This window comes from Microcaecilia unicolor, chromosome 3 (genome assembly GCF_901765095.1).
Source record: "Microcaecilia unicolor chromosome 3, aMicUni1.1, whole genome shotgun sequence".
NCBI classification, from domain to species: Eukaryota; Metazoa; Chordata; class Amphibia; order Gymnophiona; family Siphonopidae; genus Microcaecilia; species Microcaecilia unicolor.
In genome coordinates, this window is record NC_044033.1 from 297837581 (window position 1) to 297863864 (window position 26284).

Here is a 26284-nt window from a genome sequence, read left to right on the forward strand (position 1 = left end):
GTCATTCTTTTACATGCACATATTCCAGCTCTACTCCCTTTCACACTGATCATCTCAGCAGCAATGTAAAGGCACCAAAATCCCAGCACATGTAAAATACATTGTCAAAAGCTTTTACCAGACACAGTAGCATTTTCCATATTTGAAACATTACTAACGTTTTTACGAAGTGGTGGTAAGGCCAACGTTGTCGCTGGCAGTAGTTCTGGATTGAGTGCGTGCCGTTTCTGGGGAACCCGTCCCCCTAGAAATGGTTAGTGTGGCATTAACCCAGCGGTAATCGGGCATTGCTGCACGCTGTCCAGTTACCGCCCTCAGTGGGTGGCGGTAAATGCTTCCTGCCGCATGGTCACACAGTAAGACTTATCACATGGCCATTTTGGGGGGCTTTTTACCCATTGAGGTAAAAAGGGCCCTGGTGCACAGGAAAAACGTCCCCCACCGTTACAGCAGAGCCCTTTTTCCTGCAGCTTGGTAAAAGGACCCCTAAATTACACAAGACACCTGCTTTTTCTGAATCATTCACACCACTAACATGCAACTTCCCCAAAACTTCTTTACATCTGTTCTCACCCTCGCTGCAGTTTTCAGTTTGTTCAGATCTCTAAGGGGCCCTTTTACGAAAGGGTTGCCGCATGGCAAGTTGCTGGCAGTAGTTCCAGCTCGAGTGCCCACCATTTCTGGCATGACGGAAAATGTTTTTGGAATTTTTACCACGGCGCTAACCCGGTGGTAATCAGGCAGCACCATACGCTGCCTGGTTGCCAATGGGTTACCACGGGAGCCCTCAATGGGTAGCAGTAAGTGCTCCCTGTCACATGGCCACACTGTAAGAGCAATCTTTATATGACCATTTTTGTTTTAGGGGCTTTTTACCTGCTGCAGTAAAAACATCCCTTTTTACCGCAGTTTGGTAAAAGTACCGCTGAATAAGCTCAGAGTTCCTCAAAAATTTGATCTACGAGTTATTAATGACTGCCATGACCCTTCAATTTGCAGTTCCAGGTCCCGTGCACGAGCTTCTCACCCACTGCACACCTGCAGAATTTCCAGCCTCTCTCACTGTCTCCCACCCTTGTTGCATCTCCAGGCTCTTTTAGCCAATCAGAGAACTGTCTCCAGGGTCCAATTTGTGGCAAACAACATCCATAAAATTTCCTGCTCCTGCACCTTTCTCCCTCCATTAACATGCACACTCACCGACTGCACATGCGCAGCATCACCAGTCCCTGCGCTCACGCTGCATCACAGCACTGATAAGTGCTGCACCACCGCTTCCACACCACCTACTACTATCCTCGACTTCTCTTCACCACATTGAACTCTCTCCTCAAGGTGCCCCCTCCCCCAACTCCCCCTTCATTATCTCCTCAGACCCTTGCTGAATTCTTTCACAACAAGGTTCAAAAGATAAACCTTGCTTTCTCTACCTCACCAGCTCTCCCTCCACTAGTCCATTCCCCTCTCTCTCCTTCCCCTCATTCCCTTTCCTCCTTTCCTGAAGTTACTATTGAGGAAACTACACTTCTCCTTTCTTCCTCAAAATGTACCACCTGTTCCTCTGATCCCATTCCCACCCACCTTCTTAATGCCATCTCTCCTACTCTTATTCCTTTTATCTGTCACATTCTCAACCTCTCACTTTCCACTGCGACTGTCCCTGCTGCCTTTAAACATGCTGTGGTCACACCTCTCCTTAAGAAGCCTTCACTTGACCCTACTTGTCCCTCTAATTATCGACCCATCTCCCTCCTTCCTTTTCTCTCCAAATTACTTGAGCGTGCTGTTCACCGCCGCTGCCTTGATTTTCTCTCCTCACATGCTATTCTTGACCCATTACAATCTGGTTTTCGCCCTCTCCACTCAACCGAAACTGCGCTTACTAAAGTCTCCAATGACCTATTACTGGCTAAATCCAGAGGTCAATATTCCATCCTCATTCTTCTTGATCTTTCCGCTGCTTTTGACACTGTCGATCACAACATACTTCTCGATACCCTGTCCTCACTTGGATTCCAGGGCTCTGTCCTTTCCTGGTTCTCTTCCTACCTCTCCCTCCGCACCTTTAGTGTTCACTCTGGTGGATCCTCTTCTACCTCTATCCCTCTGCCTGTCGGCGTACCTCAGGGTTCTGTTCTTGGTCCCCTCCTCTTTTCTATCTACACTTCTTCCCTCGGTTCATTAATCTCATCCCATGGCTTTTCCTACCATCTCTATGCTGATGACTCCCACTTCTGATGCAGCCACCACTGCCATTTTACACAACTTGTGGGTGCTAGGCAGTCTTCAACTTCATTCCCGCCATCAGCCAGCACATCCCGAGATCGCAGCTAGCACATGCAAACTCCGGACCTCCTTTCTGCTCTGCTTCATAGTACTTCCGGACCCACAGGAAATCGCTGACCAACTCCATTGTGAGTACTTTTTAATTTTTTTTTATACCCTCTTACAAGTGGCAGTAAAATACTTTCCTCCACTTCAAGAATTTTGTGGGAAATTTGTAAAGATAGATGTTTCAGGGTTAATTAACCTCATCGTTCCCCTCTTCAACATAGAGGGGCATAGTCGAACGGCGCTGGCCATCTATATGGGCGGCCATCTCCCCAAAATAAATAAATAAATAAATAAGGTCGGTTCCGTAAACAGGTGTCCCGAACCGTATTATCGAAACAAGATAGCCGGCCATCTTTTGTTTCAATAATACGGTTGGGGCTGGCCAAATGTCAGAGATGGCCGGGTTTGAGATGGCCAGCATCGGTTTTTGCCGATAATGGAAACCGATGCCGGCAATCTGAAACCCAGCCAAATCCAAGGCATTTGGTCATGGGAGGACCCAGCATTTGTAGTGCACTGGTCCCCCTCACATGCCAGGACACCAACCAGGCACCCTAGGGGGCACTGCAGTGGACTTCAAAAATTGCTCCCAGGTGCATAGCTCCCTTACCTTGTGTGCTGAGCCCCCCCAAATCCCCCCCAAACCCACTACCCACAATTGTACACCATTACCATAGCCCTTATGGGTGAAGGGGGGCACCTACATGTGGGTACAGTGGGTTTGTGGTGGATTTTGGAGGGCTCCCATTTACCACCACAAGTGTAACAGGTAGGGGGGATGGGCCTGGGTCCGCCTGCCTGAAGTGCACTGCACCCACTAAAAACTGCTCTAGGGACCTGCATACTGCTGTCAGGGAGCTTGGTATGACATTTGAGGCTGGCATAGAGGCTGGCATAGAGGCTGGAAAAAATAATTTTTAATTTTTTTTTAGGTGGGAGGAGGTTGGTGACCACTGGGGGAGTAAGGGGAGGTGATCCCCGATTCCCTCCAGTGGTCCTCTGGTCATTTGGGGCACTTTTTGGAGGCTTGGTCCTAAAAATAAATGGACCAAGTGAAGCTGGCCAAGTGCTCGTCAGAGCCGGCCTTCTTTTTTCCATTATCGGTCGAAGCCGGCCATCTTGTAACCACACCCCCATCCCGCCTTCCATAACCTGCCAAAACGCCCCCTTTAACTTTGGCCGGCTCTGCGATGGAAAGCAGTTGAATCTGGCCAAAATCGGCTTTCGATTATACCGATTTGGCCGGGTTTAGGAGATGGCCGGCCATCTCCCGATTTGTGTCGGAAGATGGCCGGCCTTCTCTTTTGAAAATAAGCAGGATAATCACTCTTCAATTAATTTAATTACATATTTATAACCCACAATTTTCAGGACCATCCTAAACAAGGCTGATTATAATGATCAAGTAATAAACTATAAATAACATTCAAACAATAAATATCAGAAGCAGACGAACATGAGTCAAAAATATATAATTTTCCTCAGAATGCCTTCCTTATGTACACAGACTAGAATAAGGGTCCTCTGATAGCTGCCTTTAAAATGTATTGAGAACAAAGTCTTTGGCACAAATGATAGGTTAAAATAAAAAGGAAGAAGGCTGGTATAGAGCATAAATAAAACTCCAATTTCTTTACTCCTTCCCAAGTGTCAAAATATATACTGTAACAAGGACTTGTAAATGATCAGGTGAGCAGTCCATAAAAATAAAGTAAAGTAGGTGTAAAATATATATTAAAATCTTCAACGTATAAGCCATAGGCGTCCCGTATAAGAGGCTTGGGGAGGCTAAGCCTCCCCAGCCCAATCGTGGACTTCCGTTTTTTGACCACCCCACCCGCCCGCCCTCCCACCCTCCGCGCGCATGTGTCATCTTTTTTACTTCCGTGGCAGAGACGTGACGTCGCTTCCATGGAGAGTACGGAGGTAAGCTCCGCCTGTGGCAGTGACGTGACGTCGCTTCCACGGAGACGGAGGTAAGCTCCGCCCCCTTTAGCCTCCCCAAAACAGTTGGCTACCGACCGTCTATGGTATAAGCAGTTTTTGATCTCCTCTGAGAAGTGCTCTCTTCTATGTTCATATGAATCTCTTTCACTCCTTTTATGATTTGACCAGTGATGAACTCCTCTGCTTTGTAATAGGTCGATGATCAGAAGCAAATGCAGGTGCTAGAGGCTGTTAGCGCCATAATAGTGCCTGTGTTTGCTACCGCCCCATGATCCAAGCCCCCGAGCGCGTGAAACAACATGCTTGTGGGCTCTAAATGCAACTAGCATGCAAACGAATGCAAAACAGGGCTCTTAGCATAAGTAGCATGCAAAAGCATGCTAAATGTATTCCTCCCCAATGATCAGCAAGCAGTGCACCAAACATTGGCGCGCTGTCCGTGGAAAACCCTACAGCAGCTCGGAGCTGGCGTTAGGGTTTGCAGACCATTGGGGAGGAATGGTGAGCCCTGTCCAGGATGCATTTGGATGCTAACAGGCCCCCAATCCCCCAAATGTAGCAGCAGCCCCCCCCCCCCGCAGGAGCAGGAACCTCGACCCAACCCCCTCCCCCCAGTGACATGGGGGCTGAAGGTCCAGTGGACCTCCAGTCCCTCTGACCCCCCTGACCCCCCACCCCGCATCCCCTCAAATAAATAGAGCCCTGGTGGTCCAGTGGGCCACGAGTCAACACCCCCTAACCTGGTGGTCTAGCGGCCCTCTTCCCTACACCCTACCTTCATTACAGGAGGGAGGTGGCCTTCCTCCTCTTCCACTGGCGTCACCTCAAAATATGGCGGCACAAAGCCGTGCCCACTGCATCCCGCACTTTACCCTATGATCAGAGATAATGGCGCATATAAATTTACATGCTATTATCTCTGATCATAAGGGTGGTAAAGGCTCGCACTGTTCCAGCGCTATTTTTAGAGCGCTGTTTGGAACAGCGTGGGGCTTTCGATCATCTGCCCATAAGTGCCTTTTTATCTCTCAGGGTGTTAGCAAACACTCTCTTGTATTTGATTACACTCTCCATTAGCCCACCAGTCTTTAGGGCATGGGATATACCCAGGTTCTCCATGCTTCACACACTCTTTTTATGTAGTGCTGTTTTTCTATGCTCCATCATACAGGGCTTTAGCCCGCCCCTCGCCAGATCCAATGCTCTCTAGCTTCTAGTCCTTTCATAAGAACATAAGACAAGCCATACTGGGTCAAAACAATGGTCCATCTAACCCAACATCCTGTTTCCAACAGTGGCCAATCCAGGTCACAAATACCTGACAGAAATGCACATAGTAGCAAAATTCCATGCTACGAACCCTGGGGCATGCAGTGGCTTCCCCCATGTTTATCTCAATAGCAGGTTATGGACTTTTCCTGCAGGAACTTATCCAATCCTTTTTAAAACCCTGATACGCTAACCACTGTTACCACATCCTCTAGCAAGGAGTTTCAGTGCTTAACTATTCACTGAGTGAAAAACATTTCCTCCTCAGGACTGTAGGATAGTAGCAGCTTCACTCCCTGTTCTTTTCCACTGGATGTCTCCCCATGGAGTCTAATGCACCATTGCTATACACTTATGAGAGGTAATTTTCCACATGGAAAAGTTGTTTTGCATAAAGAAAAGGTCTGTTATAAAACTGCAATGGGTTATCCCTCAGATTCTATAAAGTCAGGTGCCTGAATTTCCAACCAGCATGCAAATTTGGGCCTGCAAGTTAGAACAGTGCCAGTGGCGTGTCTAACTTAATTGCTAAATTAAGTGCCAGTTGGCTTTAAGTATCAGTAATAGCCCTTAAGTGGTGTTAATTGGCACCAATTTGTAGTTACAGGGCAGAACTGCTCTTAGGCACTATTCTATAAACACACTGGCCAATATTCAAAGTGAATATTGTCCATGGCTAACTGTGAATATTCAGGTGCACTCAACTAGTTAGTGCTATTGAATCTTTGCAGTTAGCTCCTGAGATGAAACTGGCTAACTTGTGGGCGTTCTTGTGGCAGAACTGGCACTTGTGTGGTAAAATGCTGCTATTCACTACTACTACTTATCATTTCTATAGCGCTACCAGACGTACGCAGTGCTGTACACTTGAACATGAAGTGACAGTCCCTGCTCGACAGAGCTTACAATCTAATTAGGACAGCCAAACAGGACAAACAAGAGATAAGGTAATATTAAAGTGAGGATGATAAAATAAGGGTTCCGAACAAGTGAATAAAGGTTAGGAGTTAAAAGCAGCATCAAAAACGTGGGCTTTTAGCTCAGATTTGAAGAAGGCCAGAGACGGAGCTTGACGTACCGGCTCAGGAAGTCTATTCCAGGCATATGGTGCAGCAAGATAAAAGGAACGGAGTCTGGAGTTAGCGGTGGAGGAGAAGGGTGCAGATAAGAGAGATTTACCCAGTGAACGGAGTTCCTGGCCGGGTAGGAATGTAGGGAGAGATGAGAGTGGAGAGGTACTGAAGAGCTGCAGAGTGAATGCACTTATAAGTCAATAAGAGGAGTTTGAACTGTCTGTGGAAACAGATAGGAAGCCAGTGAAGTGACTTGAGGAGAGGGCTAATATGTGTATAACGACACTGGTGAAATATTAGTAGTGCAGCAGAATTTTGAACATATTGAAGATCCCTTAACTGAACAACATAACTACTTAAATTGGGCTGCATAAATAGCAGTCCTATCTTTAAGTGGTTCAGTGTACGCAGTTAAGCACTGAATATTGCACTTAACAGCATAAGCTTTAGCAGCCAACCTTTTAATTTGACTTTTTTGAGTATGTATGGTTTTCTGTCCTATTTTATAATATGGAGCTCCTTTCAATGCTTTTATTAGATTGTACACCGCTCAGTTCTGTGAGTCAGTATAAGCAGTATAATATATTTGCATTAAACTGTAAACTATCACTGGATATTTAGTGCAAATAGTGATACTTATCCTCCTAATTCTGTAAAGGTCGCCAAAAATTGCGAATGCAAATTTAGGCGCATTCCCCATTTGCATTTAATTGAAAAACAAGCCAATTAGTGCCAATTAGATTTAATTGGTACCAATGCACACAAAGTGAGGTGTGGGATCCACATCTAAAATTTACACACTTTCCAAAAAAGAGGGCATGGAAATAGGAGGGTCATGGATGTTTCAGGAGGGAACGGGGCGTGGCTACAAGTTACCTATGTAATTACAGAATACTGGTGCTGTGCACAAAAATTTAGGCGTGGGCATTTTGCACTTTGTTTTTGTTGGTGCCAATGGCTGTATCTACATTTACACACGACTTTACGCTTATGCATGCATTCTACCAAACTTCAGGCACAGTTTATAGAATACCGCTTAAGCGGGGGGGGGGGGGGGGCAGAGCTGATTTAATAGGCACCATTTATAGAATTTACCCCCATATGTGCACTAAATATAGATAATGCCAGGGGCAGAGTTTGGGCAGAGCAGGGGTAGAGCTGTGATGTACCTGTGCATTTTATATAATATAAAATTAAATACACAATTAGACCTGCTTTGGACTCCCAAGCCTAGTATTTGCACCCTCTCCTTGAATTAGCTCTAACAGTTATTGTTGCGCATATGACGGAGCATACCACTGTCATAAAGATAGTCCAGTAGCTTTCCTCTACTGATGGCCTTCTGATAGTAAATGCATTGGAGTGTTGAAAGTTAAACCGAAGCTGGACTTTCTAAGTTAATTAATTGCCTTTTGAACTTAAAATATTGAATACCATGTTAATAAAATTAAGAAGGAGGATCATGTCTTGAGGTTTTGTGATGAACGGCCATAGCCATGTAACCTTCCTCCATATAGTCTTCCTTTTGAGGAGCCCTATGGCAAGTTATCTGGCTGGACAAAATTGCACACAGCAACTCACAAGGTTCACATTGGCTATTTTAAGACATCCTGGGGGGGGGGGGGGGTCTTAGGCTGTAAACGTTGTCTAACATTTAACATTTAGTAAACTTGGGGCTAGAGGCACAGCTTCAATGGCTAACCAGGAAAGAAAGGATTCAGAAGTGGCGGTGGGAAAGTTCAAAATGTTGCTTTGATGGCTCAGAAGCAAAAAAGTCTACTTAGGAGTATATATTTTGATGAGGCTATGGTAAAGGGGCATACTTTGATGGCCTGGCACCCATGGACATGAAGTTTGTATAACGGTATTTGGCTTTCACAGCCGAAACCAACAAGGTATAGCATCAGAGGTGCAGAGTGTCAGTATTGCACAATACTGTCCAGCTAACCCAGAGATGTGGACTTGGCAAAGGCTTCTGGGAGATACTGCAGGCAGCTCTGACGCTGTTCTGATCGCTGGTTCCATCAGTGAGAGTAGACTGGATGTCTCCCTATATTTTGGGCTTATTTTGCATGTTATAGGGCCAGTGCTCAGAAAAAGCAAGAGACTAGACCGGCTATATCCATAGAATTGGGCATTCAAAAGAATTCATGCCTCCTTGTAGATAGGAAAGTGCTGGAAACTGCTGGAAAAAGGAAATACAAGTATAAAAAAAACAGGGATGGACATTCATATATATACATATATACACATACACCACGCCTCAGACATTTACACACACACACACGCACAGATTTCACTCACATACACACAAATGCTCCCAGGTACACATCTCACCATTATTCCCTTATCTTGTCTGCTGAGCCCCCCCCCCCCAAAACCCACTACCCCCAACTGTACACCATTACCATAGCCCTTACTGGTTAAGGGGGCACCTATATGTGGGTACAGTGGGTTTCTGGTGAGTTTTGGAGGGCTCACTGTTTCCTCTACAAGTGTAACAGGTCCCAGGTGGGCCTGGGTCCACCTGTCTGCAGTGCACTGCATCCACCACTAGACTACTCCAGGGACCTGCATTCTGTTCTAATGGACCTGAGTATAATATCTGAGGCTGGCATAGAGGCTGGCAAATAATGTTTTAAATCATATTTTTGGGGGGTGGGAGGGAGTTAGTGACCACTGGGGGGGAGTAAGGAGAGGCCATCCCTCATTCCCTCCAGTGGTCATTTAGGGCACCTTTTTGTGCTTTATTCATTATAAAAGCAGGTCTAACTCAAAACATCTTAGTTTTAGTCTTGGATGGTTTTGTTTTGTTCCATTATGGCTGAAAAACATCCAAGTGTTAGGAACACCCAGATCCTGCCCTTACACACCCCTGGCACGCCCACTTGTGATTTGAACACACTTCTGATGGACTTCATAGAAAAATGTCTAAAAATTGGTTTTAAAAATACCAATTTGGACGTTTTTGTGAGAAAAACGTCCAAATGCAGATTTATTTCACTTTTTGGACATTTTTCTCTTTTGAAAATGAGCTCCTTAGTCTCTTTGTGTGATTGCATTACTTTCCTATTTTAATTGGAGTTCCTTTCTTTTTATGGATTTTGTAGTATGTACTCTGCTCTGATCTGCTTTATTTAGTCTGTTAGAGTGGTATAGCAAGTAACAATAAACATAAGAACATAAGAATAGCCATACTGGGTCAGACCAATGGTCCATCTAGCCCAGTATCCTGTTTCCATCAGTGGCCAATCCAGGTCACAAGTACCTGGCAGAAACCCAAATAGTAGCAATAGTCCATGCTACCAATCCCAGGGCAAGCAGTGGCTTCACCATGTCTGTCTTAGTAGCAGACTATGGACATTTCCTCTAGGAACTTGTCCAAATCTTTTTTAAACCCAGATACACTAACTGCTATTACTACATCCTCTGGCAAAGAGTTCCAGAGCTTAACTAGTTGTTGAATGAAAAAATATTTCCTCCTATTTGTTTTAAAAGTATTTCCATGTAGCTTCCTTGAGTGTCCCCTAGTCTTTGTATTTTTGGATTGAGTAAAAAATCGATTAACTTCTACTCGTTCTACATCACTCAGGATTTTGTTGACCTCAATCATATCTCCCCTCATCCGTCCAAGCTGAAGAGCCCTAAACTCTTTAGCCTTTCCTCAAATGAGAGGGGTTCCATCCCCTTTATCATTTTGGTCACTCTTCTTTGAACCTTTTCTAATCCCATTATATCTTTTTTGAGATATGGCAACCAGAGCTGAATGCAATACTCGAGGTGAGGTCGCACCATGGAGTGATACATTGACATTATAGTATTCTCGGTCTTATTTACCATCCAATTCCTAATCCTGTTTTCATTATTGGCCACCCACACACTGGGCAGAATATTTCAGCATATTGTCTACAATGACACCTAGATCTTTTTCTTGAATACTGACCCCCAAAGTGGACCCTAGCATCAGGTAACTATGATTTGGATTATTTTTTCCAATGTGCAACAGTTTGCATTTGTCCACATTAAATTTCATCTGCCATTTGGATGCCCAGTCTTCAAATTTCCAAAGGTCTTCCTACAGTTCTCTACAGTCCGCATGTGTTTTAACAACCTTGAATAGTTTTGTGTCATCTGCAAATTTAATCACCTCACTTTTTAATCACCTCACTTGTCATTCTGATTTCCAGATTATTTATAAATATATTAAATAGCATCAGTCCCAGTACAGATCCCTATTGGAACTCTACTATTCACCCTCCTCCAATGAGATAAATGGCCATTTAACCCTACCTTCTGTTTTCTGTCCAATAACCAATTCCTAATCCACAACAGAACATTGCCTCCTACTCCACGACTCTTTAGTTTTCTCAGGAGTCTTTCATGTGGAACTTTTTCAAAAGATTTCTGAAAATCTAGAAACACTGCATCAACTGGCTCACCTTTATCCACAGGTTATTCACTTGGCTGAAACCATTCTAATTCTGTCCCATTAAACCATGTTTATTTATGTGCTCCGTAATTTTATTCTTTATAATAGTTTACACTATTTTACCCGGCATGACGTCAAGCTGCCAGTCTGTAATCTCTCATATCACCCCTGGAACCCTTTTTAAAAACTGTCTTTACGTTGGCCACCTTCCAATCTTCAGGTACTATGGACAATTTTAATGACAGGTTACAGATTACTAACAGCAGATCAGCAATTTCATGTTTGAGTTATTTCATTACCCTTCGATGCATGCCACCCAGTCCAGGTGATTTACAACTCTTTACTTTGCTCATTTGTGTTGAACGTCTAAGTTGTGATCAACAAATTTGGACAAAGGTTCCAATACTATGACATGGAATGAAACTAAAGGGTGCCCAGGTGGAGATACAAGTATCTTATGTACTTTAGGTACAGTATAAACAGCTGGAACTTTTTAGATACTTGACAATCAAAGAGTTAGCCTCAGCTTTAGTCAAAAAGCCACATACACTTGCTTCCTCAACTACAGGAGAAATCTCATCCTGCAAAGATGCTATGGGATCTGCTCCCAAAGTTTGCTAATAATGGGTATTCTAGATTTATATTTGAACTTCACTAATATACTGGATGTGATCTTAAATCACAACAGAACCACTCATATCAGCTGGTTTTATAATCACTGAAGTCACTGGCCAATGTTTTTAAAGTCTTGCATTCCTATGTTGACAAATTATCAAAAAATGTAATTCTAGGGTCTTGTTTCAATGCAGCTAAGTCCAGCAACACCAAGGACTGAAAAGTGGCTATGAAGAAATCTTTTACAGCATCTTTCATACAAACTGTCTCAAATACAAAGGCATTAAGTACAACTAGCTCAGGGATTGGAAAGAGAGATCAAGCACTTATTCCCCAAAGACAGTGATGAACTCTTACGTAGACCATAAACAGAAATTTACACAATTCCCATTATACTGAAACTTTTACAGTTATAAATTTGATTTGTCACCATTCACAATGATCTTGCTAATTCAATTGAAAGTCCTCAGAAGATCACCATATTCATCTTTACATTGTTTCATCATTGGACCCAAGAGTCTTCCCATCATGAGAAGTTGCTCAATGAATGTTTAAATGCATGAGAAAAATAAAGTATGTGAGCCTCAAATGACAGCGATATGGTTGCCACCCTTATCAGGATGCTCCCGACTCTTTAATGACAGGGAAGGCGGCACAGAAACAACGTTCAGGCCTGCAATATTTCACTGCACAACAGAAATGAGATAAAAGAGTTTTATAAAGCCTGCAAGCAAAGCAATTTCTTAATTCAAGTAGCTTGATAGGTGTGTTTCTTTTAGATTTGTGTTCGGGAGTTGAAAAACATGGTTCACTGCCAGAAATACCAAGCCGACCAAGCCCCTGATTGCAGTAAATTGGTATCTTTACATCCATGCCACCCAGCCCAGTTCTTGAAACAGATAAAAAGGGCACCTCAAATTCTCATACCACCGCAGACTCCCTCACTCTTAGTTCTGCTCTTGTTCTGTATCTTTTTTGATATATATCCACTCTTTGAAGGGGTCAGAATGAGCCTAAGACAACAATCACAAGCTAGCATGCATAGGAAAGGATTCAGTGCTTCTAGTGTTGGTGGAGTTAGTGGTGGAGGAAGAAGAGGAGGCTTCAGCTCATCTTCTGCATCTCAAGTTGGAGGAGGACATAGAAGTGCCAGCATTACCAATAGGAGCCTCTATAATCTAGGTGGAAATAAAAGAACTTCCATTTACCCAAGCAGTGCAAGCAGTATACAAGGTGGAGGGTCTGCTTTTGGTGGTGGAAGTATGGGGTTTGGTGTTGGTGGAGCTGGTGGGACAGGCTTTGGTGGCTTTGGTAGTGCAGCAGGTGGAGGAGGCTTTGGTGGTGGTGCTGGGGCAGGCTTTCCAGGAGGCCCTGGCTTTCCTGTTTGCCCACCTGGTGGCATCCAACAAGTGACTATCAACCAGAGTCTGTTGCAGCCAATCAGTGTGGAGATAGACCCCAGCCTCCAGAAAGTGAGACTAGAGGAGAGGGAGCAGATTAGGTCCCTCAACAACAAATTTGCATCTTTTATTGACAAGGTAAGAACACAATCATCCTTTCTATTTTAAAGAAAACTAATGTTCTTTCAGTGAGCTGCTGAAAATGAACTTCCAGGCTTTTGTATTTCTTCTAGACTAGGGTAATGTTCAGATAAAAGTGATTGGTAAATAATAGAGTCCAGTTACATTATTTAAGCTCAAGTAATACTGAAGAATCGGTGCACTTTATTTGTCCTAGCGTTCTTATTCTAGTGGAAATGAATAAAGCATAGCTGTTATTTGCATTCTCTACTTTTCATAAGGAATCACTGCCCAGCACTTTGTGGGTTCCATCAATTGATAAGACTGCTGACATAAAATGCACATTTCTCTGTGTGGTGTTTCAGGTTCGATTCCTGGAGCAACAGAACCAGGTGCTGGAAACCAAATGGAGCTTATTGCAAGATCAAAGCCATAAAACCAGCATAAAGAGAGACAACATGACACCTTTGTTTGAAGCTTACATCTCAAATCTGAAGAGGAAGTTGGACCTTTTAATGAATGATAAAGGAAGACTGGTTGGAGAATTGAAGAACATGCAGGATCTCGCGGAAGAGTTCAAACGCAAGTATGTGAGAAATAAATGCCGACACTGTTAATTAAAGAGAATGAAAACACAGTGTTGTAATTCCACCCCTTCCACTTGGTCATGAGCTCATGCTTGCTACAAATTGTGCAGCACATTCATTTGCATCCCTAGTTCAAGTGCCAGGGGCATTTTACCATCAGAGTAACATTTAAGTAGGCTCTTCAGTATTATAATAAGGCAGGAAAATGGGGAGATCAGCTGGATTTCTTGGTCCTTACCTGCCATTATACTTAATGGGATTGACGTTCAAAAGATTTGTCCAGCTAATTCTAAGAGTTAATGGAAAAAAATCTTTCCTTTTCACTTTTTCAGAGCTTCTGAATTTAACTAGTGATATTGGAGAGGAGTCCAAAGCATGCCAAGGACATGATTATCTAAAGGTAACCAGTTACGTCTGGTCAGAAAAATTAGTGTTCTAAAGTTAATCAGATAAGTTTTCTGGCTAACTTTAGACTGCAAATATTATTGGTCCACGGTAACTGGTTATAATCTTATCTTTAACTAGACATCCCATGGCTGAATACTGGCCAGCATGTTTTTATACTGTACAGCATCAAAAGTGGGGGATTTGGATTTATCTCCTTTTTATTTTTCAGTAGTTCTCAAGGCAGTTTATTCAGGCACACTAAGTATTTCCCTGCACTCCACTCTGTAGCCTTCGCTCAGCTGACAATAATTATCTCACTCTTCCATCTCCCTCCTATATACGACTATCTTCCACCCATGACTCCGCCTTCTGCTACCTAGGTCCCAAATTGTGGAATGACCTGCCTCTGCACATCAGAAACCAGACTTCCCTCACTAAATTCCAACAGGCCCTCAGAACTCACCTCTTTTCTACTTCCTTCTCTGGCTCTATTTAGAATCTCTCCTATTATCCCCTCAGTCCTCTATCTCCCTCCTTTTATATTATATTTTGTATATGCCTACGTTCCAGGCCCTAGTGGTATATCAAGCCTTTGTGAATAAAAATAATAATGAAAAAGTGTATACCTGAGGCAATAGATGGTTTAGTGACTTGCCCAAAATTATAAGGAGCAGCAGTGGGATTTGGATTCTGGCTTTCCTGGTTCTTAGTTTATGACTCTAACCATTAGAATTTTCTGATTTTTATGAGATGTCTTGAAACTTGTCAGATAAATATGTTTCTGCCCCCTATGATACAAATATTGATGAATCTTCACAGTGTGCCTAACTATCACTTTGGATAGTATTTTATACTGGAGATGTGAGTAAAATCCAGGGGTCGTAGACACCATGGGAGGTGCTCAATGAGAATTGGGTCTTATGCAGAAGTTCAGTGGTTCCAGAAGTCTCCTCAGTGGAAGATTTTAGTTGCTGGTGTGATCGGTTTGGCATATTCTGTGAGCACTGAATTGGGTAGAAAAATTATGTTGGGGGGGGGGGGGAGGTAGTGGGAGATTAATGTTAGTTTCCTACCACAGGTCTATGTTCTGCTTCCAATCTTCAGCACCATTGCTATAAACCAAAATCAACACTCTTCCTCTTTCAATGCAAACAGGTATGAAGAAGAGATGAACAAACGAACAGCTGCAGAGAACGAGTTTGTGGCGCTCAAAAAGGTGTGTGATGCAATAATCTGTCCAAACAAAAAAGAGCAGAAAGAAGGCAAGCAGTGTGGACAAATCCCCCAAATGTCTCATTTTCAAAATTGATTCCACACTGTATTGACACTGCTACAATTCATTTTCAAGGGCTGTTGGTGATAGAACATTTGAAGCAGATGAAAAAAGAGGGAACAGCACATAATTTCTGACAATTACTGAAATGAAATCATGGAGCTTTAAAGAGTCCCTGCAGGGCACAGATTAAGCATGTCACAATGAGACTTTTGGGATGCTTATACATGTGACTGTTCTATATCTTCCGGTGACATGTGCAGTATTGTTTGGTTTTGAATACTTTTTTGTACACTTAGGGCGTCTTTTACTAAGTAGCGATGAAGTCCAATGTGGGCTTACCGCTTGGAGCTACTGTTGGCCCAACGCAGCTGCCGGTGGTAGTTCTGGTTGGAGCATGTGCCATTTCCAGTGCTCTGGGAAATTTTTTTCCATGGTGTGGGGCTAACCCGGTGGTAATTGGGCATCGCTGCGTTCTGCCTGGTTACCGCTGGATAACTGTGGGAGCCCTTACCGCCACCTCAATGGGTGGCGGTCAGTGCTCCCCGCTGTATGGCCACACACTAAGGGTTATTTTATCGTGTGACCATTTTTTTGGAGGGGAGGGGGGGCTTTTTACATGCTTTGGTAAAAAGGGCCCTGGCGCATGGGAAAAATGGCCCCTGCCACTACCACAGAGCCCCTTTTCCTGCAGCTTAGTAAAAGGACCCCTTAGCTACTTCTCTCATCAAACAACAGGGCAATCCTTGCTCACAGTGGTCTTTAGTGGGCATTTTTGTGGCAGGGATGAATCCTGTAAGAAGAGTAATGCACTTAAGAAAAATGGAGCGACAGTAAACATGGTGGAGAAGACAAAACTGGGTGGATCCTATGTTTGCTTTCAGTCAGCCAACCACATTATTATGTAATGCAATAAGTTGTTAAACGTATTGAACAACTTTTACATTCTCCAAAAAAGGTACCCAGTTTCTGAATTCTGTATAGAGTACACTACAGAAATAGTATAAACATGCCACAACAGCTGATATGCCATCCAGCAGCTGTTTCTTTCCACCAGCAGTGCTGTGACTGTGATTAAGCATTATCTTAGCAGGTTAACGTTTTGCTTTGTTTTTGTAGGATGTGGATGTTACCTATATGACCAAGGTAGACCTAGAGGCAAAGGTGCACAGCCTGACTGACAAAATCAACTTCTTGAGGACACTCTATGATGCAGTAAGGCTTCACTTGTGTCTGATCAATAAAGAAATCATCTTACTTAGGGCCCCTTTTACCGCTCATTAAACAGGAAGTACCGCCGGGCTACTGCAGCAGTCCAGCAGTACTTCTCACTCCTAGCACGCTGCCATACCCGTAATTGGGCAGTGCCATGTGCTACCCAGTTACTGATAGGAGAGCACGGGAGCCCTTACTGCCACCTCAATAGGTAGCGATAAGGGCCCCCCAAAATGGCTGCCTCAAATGCTTTATTTGCTGCAGGGCCATTTCCTGTAGGAAAGAGAGACTTCCCTTTTACCAGCTGTGGTAAAATGGTGCTTCAGCGTGCATGAAAAACATGCGCCGACACCAGCGCTGGCCCCCTTTTGCCACAGCTTGGTAAAAGGGGCCCTTATTTGGGTCAATGCATTTTTAGCAACTGGTGACACCTTTTATTGCATCTAAATAATAATTATTCAAAAGATGTTTTTGTGCAATATAACTTTCATGACCAGTTGCTTCTTGAGCTGGATAAGGAGGAAAAATAAGGTGGTACCATTTTATTGGAATAACTTAATCCATTTTTGATTAGCTTTTGGAGGCAAAAACTTCCTTCCATGACTCACTATCTCTGGATTCTATATAAGTTGCCTATATCTGAGCATGGATCCAAGATTCATGTTGAAATTAACTAGTTAAGCTGTTAACACTGAAATATCAGAGTTAATTGGCACTAATTTTCACTTATGCACGGACCTGCCTACATGTTCTTCTGTAGTTCTGTGTGCCCAAATTGTCTCATATGCAACCCAAAAGGAGGCATAGCCAAGGGTGTGTTAAGGTCATTCCAAAAATGTTGGTACAGTGTTATAGTATACCGGGGTTACGCACCTAACCTGTGCGCCAGGATTTATATCAGGTATTAGCAAGCATAAGTCCTCACAGCCAAAGCTGAGTGTGGGAATCCTCACTAAATACTATTTTACAAATGGCTTTCAGCCTGGAGTGTCCTTTATAGAATATCACTTGGCGCAGATTTTTCCCAGCACCTAACTTTGGGCACCATTTACTGAATCTGGCTCAGGGGCAGACTGACCATTCGGGCAACCAGGCAGTGGCCAAAGACCCACAGGTTCTAGGGGGACCAGAGGCTCTCTTCCCCCCTCCCCCGCTGCCACCGCACACTACAACTCTCCAGTCCTACCTTTATTTATTTGTTACATTTGTATGCCACATTTTCCCACCTATTTGCAGGTTCAATGTGGCTTACATAGTACCGTACTGGTGATCGCCAATATCAGTATGAACAAATACAGAGTTGTAGTAGGGTACGGATTATGTGTTACAGACATATTAGGGAATCGTAGGGGGAAGAGTTGAATTGTGTCCAGTACGAGCTTTGGCTTCGTTGTGTTGCAGGGTTAAGGCATTTAAGTTGGATCGTTAGGGTATGCCTTTTTGAACAGGTAAGTTTTTAGTAATTTCCAGAATTTTAGGTGGTTGTTTGTTGTTTTCACGGTGCTTGGTAATGCATTCCATAGTTGTGTGCTTATATAGGAAAAGCTGGATGAATAGGTTGATTTGTATTTGAGTCCTTTGTAGCTTGGGTGGTGGAGATTTAGGTAGGTCTGTGTTGATCTTGATGCGTTTCTGGTTGGTAGGTCTATGAGGTCTGTCATGTATCCCGGGGCATCTAGGTAGATGATTTTATGAACCATGGTGCAGATTTTGAATGTAATACATTCTTTGATCAACAGCCAGTGCAGTTTGTCTCGTAGGGGTTTGGCGCTTTCGAATCTCGTTTTTCCAAGTATGAGCCTGGCTGCTGTGTTTTGAGCAGTTTGGAGTTTCTTTAGGATTTGTTCTTTACATCCCACGTAGATTCCATTGCAGTAGTCTAGGTGGCTTAGTACCATGGTTTGTACCAAGTTGCGAAATATTTCCCTCGGGAAAAAAGGTTTGACTCGTTTGAGCTTCCACATTGAGTGGAACATTTTCTTTTTTGTGGCTTTCACTTGGCTCTCCAGTGTGAGATTTCGGTCAATTATGACTCCGAGAATTTTTAGGCTGTCTGAGATAGGGAGGTCATGATCTGTGGTGATTATGTTGGTGGGTTTGTTTGTGTTGTATTGGGATGAGAGGATGAGACTGTGTTTTTTCTGCGTTAAGTTTTAGTTGAAATGCATTCACCCATGAGTTCATGATGTTTAGGTTGAGTATGATTTCATTGGTGATTTCTGCTAGATCATGTTTGTAGGAGATGTATATTGTGACATCGTCTGCGTAAATGAAGGGGTTAAGGCCTTGATTGAATAAGGATGTGGCTAGTGGGATCATCATTAGGTTGAAAAGAAGCGGTGAAAGTGGTGATCCTTGGGGTACTCCATAGTCTGCTTTCCATGGTGATGATATGTTCAAGTTTGATTTCACTTGATATGTTCTAGTAGTTAGGAAACCTTTGATCCAGCTAAGTACACTTCTGCCAATCCCGAAGTATTCTAGGATGCTTAGTAGTATATTGTGGTTTAGCATGTCGAACGCATGTCGAATTGTAGGAGGAGTACGTTTTTGCCTAATGCAATTTCTTGTTTGAATTTGGCTAAGAGAGTAATTAGTACTGTCTCGGTACTGTGGTTGGCGTGAAATCTTGATTGTAATTTGTGTAGTATTGAGAATTTATTTATGTAATCAGTAAGTTGTTTGGTTACCATGCTTTCCATCAGTTTGACTACCATTGGGATAGATGCTACTGGGCGGTAGTTGGTGATATCGTTTATTTTTTCTTGGTATCTTTTGATATCGGCGTCAGGAGGATGTTGCCATTGTCCTTAGGAAAGAGACCATGTTGAAGCATGTAATTTATGTGGGATGTGAGGTCTGCTATGGGGGGTGGATTTTATTAGGTAACTGGGTCAGGTATTCAGTTTACAGTGAGACTTGGAGAACCTGTTAGTCGCTTGATTGACTGTTTCAGTGGTGAGGAGAGTGAATCTTGTCCAGAATCTGTCCGCTGGGGATTCAACGGGGTTCGGGTCCATACATTCGATGAAGTTTTCGATGTCGGTGATGCTCTGAGGTAGTGTGTTTCGTAGATTTACAATTTTTTCCTTGAAGTATTTGGCAAGTTTGTCTGCTGTTGGGGTGTCTGTGTTGGTTGTGGTGACCGCGGTGGTGTCTAGTAGTTTGTTCACGAGTTGGTATAATTTTTTCATGTCTTTGTATTCAGGCTCTATAGTAAAGCCTTTTGGTTTGTCTTAATTGCGTATTTGTATTTTCTTTGAGTTTGTTTCCATGCGTTGAGTGTTTGTGCATCTTTTATTTTTTTTCCATGTTCTTTCGAGTTTCCTGGATTGTGTTTTTAATTTTTTCAGTTCTTCGTTGAACCATGGTATCTACGTGAGGTTCTTGTTTGTAAGGGTGCTATTTCATCTAACATGCTTTTGCATCTTTTATCCCAATCTGAAAGATAGTATGTAGTGTCTGTTTGTGCTGACCTTTTATTATTGTACATATGTTGCAGAATGTTTCTGAGTCTATTTGGCCTCGTGTGCTGTAAGTTGTTTGTTCTTGTATACAGTGAAGGGCCTTGGTGGTCTAGTGGCCTCTGCAGGGGCAGGAAAGAACAACACTCTTTCCTGCCCGCTGCCATTATTCTGCCTGGCACCGTCATGTTTTAAACATGGCTGGCGAGACTCCTTGCAGCAGTCTCGCGAGCCATGCAAGACTACTGCAGGAAATCTCGACACCCATTTTGAAAACACGGTGTGGTGCAGCACCGGACAGAATAGTAGTAGTGGGCAGGAAAGAGTGGGATTCTTTCCTGCTCCTGAAGAAGCCACTAGACCACCAGGGCCATTCAAGGTAGGACCGGGGAGGGCCCACTGAGGCTCGGGAGACTGTATTGTGTGGGAGGGGGGCTGCAGTTGTGGAGGTAGGGAAGGCTGTAGTGTGTGTGGGAGGGGGCAACGGCAGCATGATGGTTGGGGGGAGGCTGGCAGGCAGTGGCCAGAGAGGCCCAGATCACTGTCAGTCTGCTCCTGATCTGGCTGTATGAGCAAAATGGCAAAACTAGAATACATAAGTGATTCATGAAAGTATTTGATTGACAGACTCAAAAGGCAAAGGTAGGATTAGACGGGAGTGATGTGGGAAGCAGAGAAAGAGAAATGGATAGGTGATCAAAAGGTGACAAAGCAGTCAAATGTTATGGTTTTATAATGTGACAGAAAAAAATAGATCTTTGTTAAGTACTTTCTTGTTAGTATCATAAGGGCCGATATTCAGACCAGGGTCGGCGCTGAGCCTGGATATTCAATGCTAGACCATTTCCAGTGACCGGCATTGTATATCAGGGTGCTTTTTGGCTGGTTTAAATTTAGCCGGCCAAGCTGATATTCAGTGCTAGCTGGTTAAGTTTAAACCAGCCAAAGATATTCCAGCTATTTCGGTGGCCTAATTTGGCTGCTAAACTTAGCCAGCAACGTGCTGAACATTGGCAGATAGCCGGTTATATCGCTAAGTGCTAACCGGGAATATTCATATTGCTGGATAGCCAGTTAATTGGCATTTAACCGGCCAGGAGTCGCTCCTGGCTGGGTAAATGGTTTCAAATATTGGGCAGAACGTATCTTTTCTTGGGACCTCTGTGGTTCTGAAAGTATATTGACAGGAAATCTTTGGATAATTGTTATTGCTGGGTTAATAAAAGGCATCATAACCTGATAATCCAGTTTTCTTCACAATCTATATGACCATTTTACTACTACGTACTACTTATTTCTATAGCGCTACTAGACGTACGCAGCGCTGGAAAGATATACAAGCACAGAATTTCTAGAACACTCTGGGCTTGGTATGATTTGTCTGGATAACTTGAAGATTTACCTGTACAAATCTTACACGTTGAATTTCAGCTGGGAAAAAGGTCTTTTTTTTAATGGGCTGGGAAATGGGCATGCAGTGAAATTAAACCTAGAGCATACCTATTTATGGCCTGAGCTCTTACCGCCATCCATTGACCTAGTGGGATTCGGTGTGCATCAAACTCAGAATTATTGCTAGGCGCATGCGCTAGCCTGGCGGGAGTGCCAATTTGGCATGCACTATTCAAGCATTAGCCCTCCCATTACTTAGTAAAAGGGCCAACTAAGCCCCCTAAATCTTTCACCCTGATTGTATGCAACTTTTAGGCAGCTTAATAAGGGGTCCTTTTACTAAACTGCAATAAAAGGCTTTACCACAGGTGTTCCGCGGTAATTAAGGCACTGGTGCAGGCTACCCACGTGCTAAAAAATAGATTTTATTTTTCTGTGCTGGGGCGGGTCTTGGGGCTGTATACTAACTGATTAGCGTGTGGTTAGTGTGTAAGCCCTTACCGCCTACAAAAGAGGTGGCGATAGGGGTTCATGTGCTAATGACCATGCACTGCTGGGAAAATTAGTACATGGCCATTAATTAAAAAAAAAAAAAAATCAGAAATTCAGCCATTTTACCCATGTGGTGAAAATTTCCACAGCATGCAGGACTGGTGCTAGGCCACTTTTTTTTTTTACTGTAGTTTGGTAAAAGAGCCCCTAAATAAGGGTCAAATCAGTAAAAATGAAATTGCCTGAATATAGCACTTAAAATATTGTTGTCACTTCCAGGAACTAACTGAGGTTCAAGGGCAGCTGTCAGACACCTCTGTCATCCTGTCTATGGACAATAACCGAGACCTGGACCTGAGTGGTATCATCGCTGAAGTGAGAGCTCAGTACGAGGATATTGCTGCCATAAGCAAAGCTGAAGCCGAGGCTGCTTTTGACAACAAGGTATGTGACCAGGCAACTGGAGGATCGGGAGGCTGACACATTGATCCAATGTTGTCACATTACATATATGAGGGTACATGGTGCACAAGGAAAGCCGCTTGTTACACACATAAACAGCAATTCTATATCCTCAACACCCAGGTTTATATGCAAATTTCGCATGTAAGGGGATAATATTCAGCCTTCAGTGGTAAGCTGCTTGTAAGCCGCTTCCATCCGTGGGCTGCTCTAACCCTAGCATTGAATATTTGGGTATGTGGACTGACCCAGAAGTTAACTGGGCACTGGCTGATGTTCAGACCAGTGACTATCCTCATTTAGCTGCTTAGCAAACTAAATATTGCCACTAACCTAGCCAGTTAGGAGAATGGCCAGTTAGTAGGATATTCAGTAGCAGTACCCCATTGTGTGCCTCTGAATATCTGCATAGGCCTAGACAAGCAGATGCCACATCAGTTGGGCAAAATCTATTTAACATGGGGGGGGGGGAGGGAGGAGATATTCAGACCGTAGGACGCGGTCCGGCTAACTTCTGCACTTGGCAGCGGACTGTATCTGGTGACTGGCATTGAATTTCCAGGGTTTTTTTGGCCACCATGAATATAGTTTTAAGCTGATATCCAGGAGCTGACCAGTTAAGTTATAGCGGCCAAAGATAGACCTGCTATTTATGTAGGTCCATCTGGCCGCTAAGCTTAACTGGTCAGCTGATGAATATTGGCACTAACCAACTGTATCACATGATGATACCTCCCAAGACATGTTAACTCTTCCATTTATCTCTACTCTCCCTCTTCATGCACCCTTGACCTGTTTTGCTATATCTGATTTGTATATCTGACCTCCATTTGTATATCTGAGTGAACTTAACGTAAGCCACACAGAATTGAGTCCCCAACTTGGATGTGTGTGGGATATAAATCCAATAAAGTAAAGTATAGCCAGTGACCAGGCTAGCCAGTGAGCACTAATATTCAGCTGTGATAGCTGAGGATGTCTAAGAATTCATTGGAGATGGTATTAGAAGGGCCAACTTCGATAGAGTTTACTTTACGGAAAATGATCACACACTTCATCATACATGATGAGAAAATTATAATATTACACAGAAATGTTTCAAATATATCATCAAAGATTTTATATTGTAGCACAAAACTACATAGTAACATAGTAAGTGATGGCAGATAAAGACCTGAATGGTCCATCCAGTTTGCCCAACAGTCATATTCATTACCAATTCATGATTAAGTCATCAATGAACGTGATATTATATAATTGATCATGGTCTTTCCTTGGTGTTTCTGGGACATAGACCATAGAAGTCCACCCTGCTCTGTCGTTGTGTTCCAACTACTGGAGTTGCCGTCAAAGCCGTCTCCAGCCTATCCGAATCTGTCTTGTCATTTGTGGGACACAGACAGTAAAAGTCTGCCTGGCACTGTCCTCATGTTCCAAATTACTGGAGTTTCCATTGACGCCCTCTCCAACCCATCCTAAACCGGATTGCCATATGCGGGATCTAGGCCATACAAAACTGACTTTTGTAACAACCTCTTGTCCTGGAATGAGACATGACTCCATGTTTTTCAAAATTATTAGATGGGCTAAAAAATTGCAATATTGTTTGTGATCACAAACCCTTTCAAAATACATATTTTCCCCAGTGGTTGGGATTTTGCAATTTTGATTCAACATCACATTAAACATACTTGCACTGCAATTTTTACAGACCATTTCAATGCAATTTTAGTTTACCACAGCCTACTAGCCTCTCTTCTGAAAATGTGCATATTTTGGGCTGGGTTTGTAATCTCAGTCGAAAAGAGAGGAGTTTCAGCACATCTCTTCCATTACTGGTCATGTCTCTGATCTGGACCGCTAAAAAATACAGTGGTCATTAGTACATTTCTACTGTCCATTTTCAGATGCATTGGGATGATTAGCTGGTTCATTTTGTAAGACAAGTTGATCCAGTCCATTGCATATTTAAAACTGTAGTTCTGATCTTACTGTGAGGGAGGAACAGACTTTGGTCTCAAATTCATTTGCCCAGATTTAAGAGTCCTTTTTACTAAGGCATGCTAACGAGTAGTGCATGCTAATGATAAGATGCCCATTATCCCCCTGCTTCTGTAAAAATTGCAGAAAATTGTGCATGCAGATTTAGGTGCGGTCCTGATTTGCATGAGCAATTTAATAGGATAATGATCCAATTAGTGCCAATAATTGGCTTTTTAACAAGCAATTATTGGCATTAATTCAATTTAATTGGGTGTTATGTGCCTAAACTTTACGCACAGCCTGAAAAGGGGGGCATGGAAAGAGGACAGTCATGGGTGTTTTGGAGTGGAACAGGGCATAGCTTTGAGTTGTGTGTGTAATTACAGAATAAAGGTGCTCCGTTGGTGCAAATGGTCACGCCTAAAATTATGTATTGCAGTAACACTTAAGCGTTATTCTATAAACCGTGCCAAACTTTAAGTGTGGCTTATACAATAATGGTTAAGTGGTCATTTTTCCAGTGATGATTTTTTAGGTGCCATTCACTGAATCTACCACTATATTCCTACGGGTATCTTATCAGCACGTGCTAAATCTGTTAGCACACCTTAGTGAAAGCACCCCTTGGCCACCTAACGTTGCTCCCCTATGCTGAAAACCATCTCCAGGTGTCTTTTTCCCTTGCTCTAGGTTCACCCTCATAGCACTCACTTTTTGCAGTTCTAAATATAGGTATTTAGGAGGTACATATGTAAATTACCAAAATTCCAGCGTATGCATGCTAATATTCCAGCTCTGCTCTGTTCCATAGGCTGTGCCTAAATTCCATGGCGCATAGTTGAAAGGTGATGTCAGCCTCTCCGCTCAGCCAAGTAATTGCCTCTCTCTCTCTTTCACTTGTCCGTGCTGTCCGCCACCGACTCCCCACTCGTCAGTGCAGTTTGCTCTTCCCTTCACCGTTCAGCTAGCCAGGCCTTTCTCCACAGTTCAGTCAACCCGTCATTTAAAATACAGTTCAGCTAGCTGGGCTTTTATCCACAGTTCAGCCAGCCAGGCTTTTCTCCACAGTCCGGCTAGCCAGACTTTTAAATACAGTTCAGCTAGCCAGGCTTTTTAAATACAGTTCAGCTAGCTAGGCTTTTTAAATACAGTTCAGCTAGCTGGGCTTTTAAACACAGTTCACCCAGCTAGGCTTTTATCCACCACGGTTCAGCCAGCCAGGCTTTTCTCCACAGTTCAGCTAGCCAGGCTTTTTTCCACAGTTCAGCCAGCCAGGCTTTTCTACACAGTTCAGTTAGTAAGGCCTCAGAAATCAGCAAGGCCTTCCCAAACTCCCTTTTAGCCAACCCAGCTTTAAACACAGATCCACAAGTCAGGCTAAAAACGATCCACCACCCACAACTGTCAACAACTTATCTCTTGACATCCACCCACCGGATCTCCCCTGACTATTATGCTTTCCTTGTTACCTTGGGCTCCTCCAGCAATCACTCTTCTCCTACCGCCACTTCCTCACCCACCCCCATCTCTTCTTCCACCCAGGGCCGGTCTTAGCAAGTGCGGGGCCCTATGCAGACCAATTTGATGGGGCCCCACCCTAGCCCTGCCCCCACCCTAACTCCGCCCCCACCCTAGCTCCAGGGCCCGCCACCCCTCCCTCCGAGCTCCAAGGCCCCCAGCTCCAGGGCTTGTCGATCCTGCAGTCAGTGCCAACTGAAAGCCATGTCTTTTTCACAAACACAGATACACCCTAATCCACTATAGAATAAGTAATCATAAACTTTCTATTTAGACAAAAAATAAAATGAAACCCCAAGATGCCAGACTCTGCATACAATGCAA

At 43.5% G+C, this 26284-nt stretch overlaps 1 protein-coding gene across 1 annotated transcript in view; it reads left to right on the forward strand.

Annotated features, from left to right (window-relative positions):
* Nucleotides 1–12577: 12577 nt before the first annotated feature.
* Nucleotides 12578–26284, forward strand: part of LOC115466742 (keratin, type II cytoskeletal 4-like) — a 34259-nt gene continuing 20552 nt past the window's right edge. The window contains exons 1-5 of the mRNA XM_030198211.1: nucleotides 12578–13205; nucleotides 13553–13773; nucleotides 15317–15377; nucleotides 16554–16649; nucleotides 22277–22441. Coding sequence (XP_030054071.1) covers nucleotides 12675–13205; nucleotides 13553–13773; nucleotides 15317–15377; nucleotides 16554–16649; nucleotides 22277–22441 — 1074 coding nt within the window. The 5' untranslated portion in view covers nucleotides 12578–12674. The remainder of the gene's footprint in view (nucleotides 13206–13552; nucleotides 13774–15316; nucleotides 15378–16553; nucleotides 16650–22276; nucleotides 22442–26284) is intronic.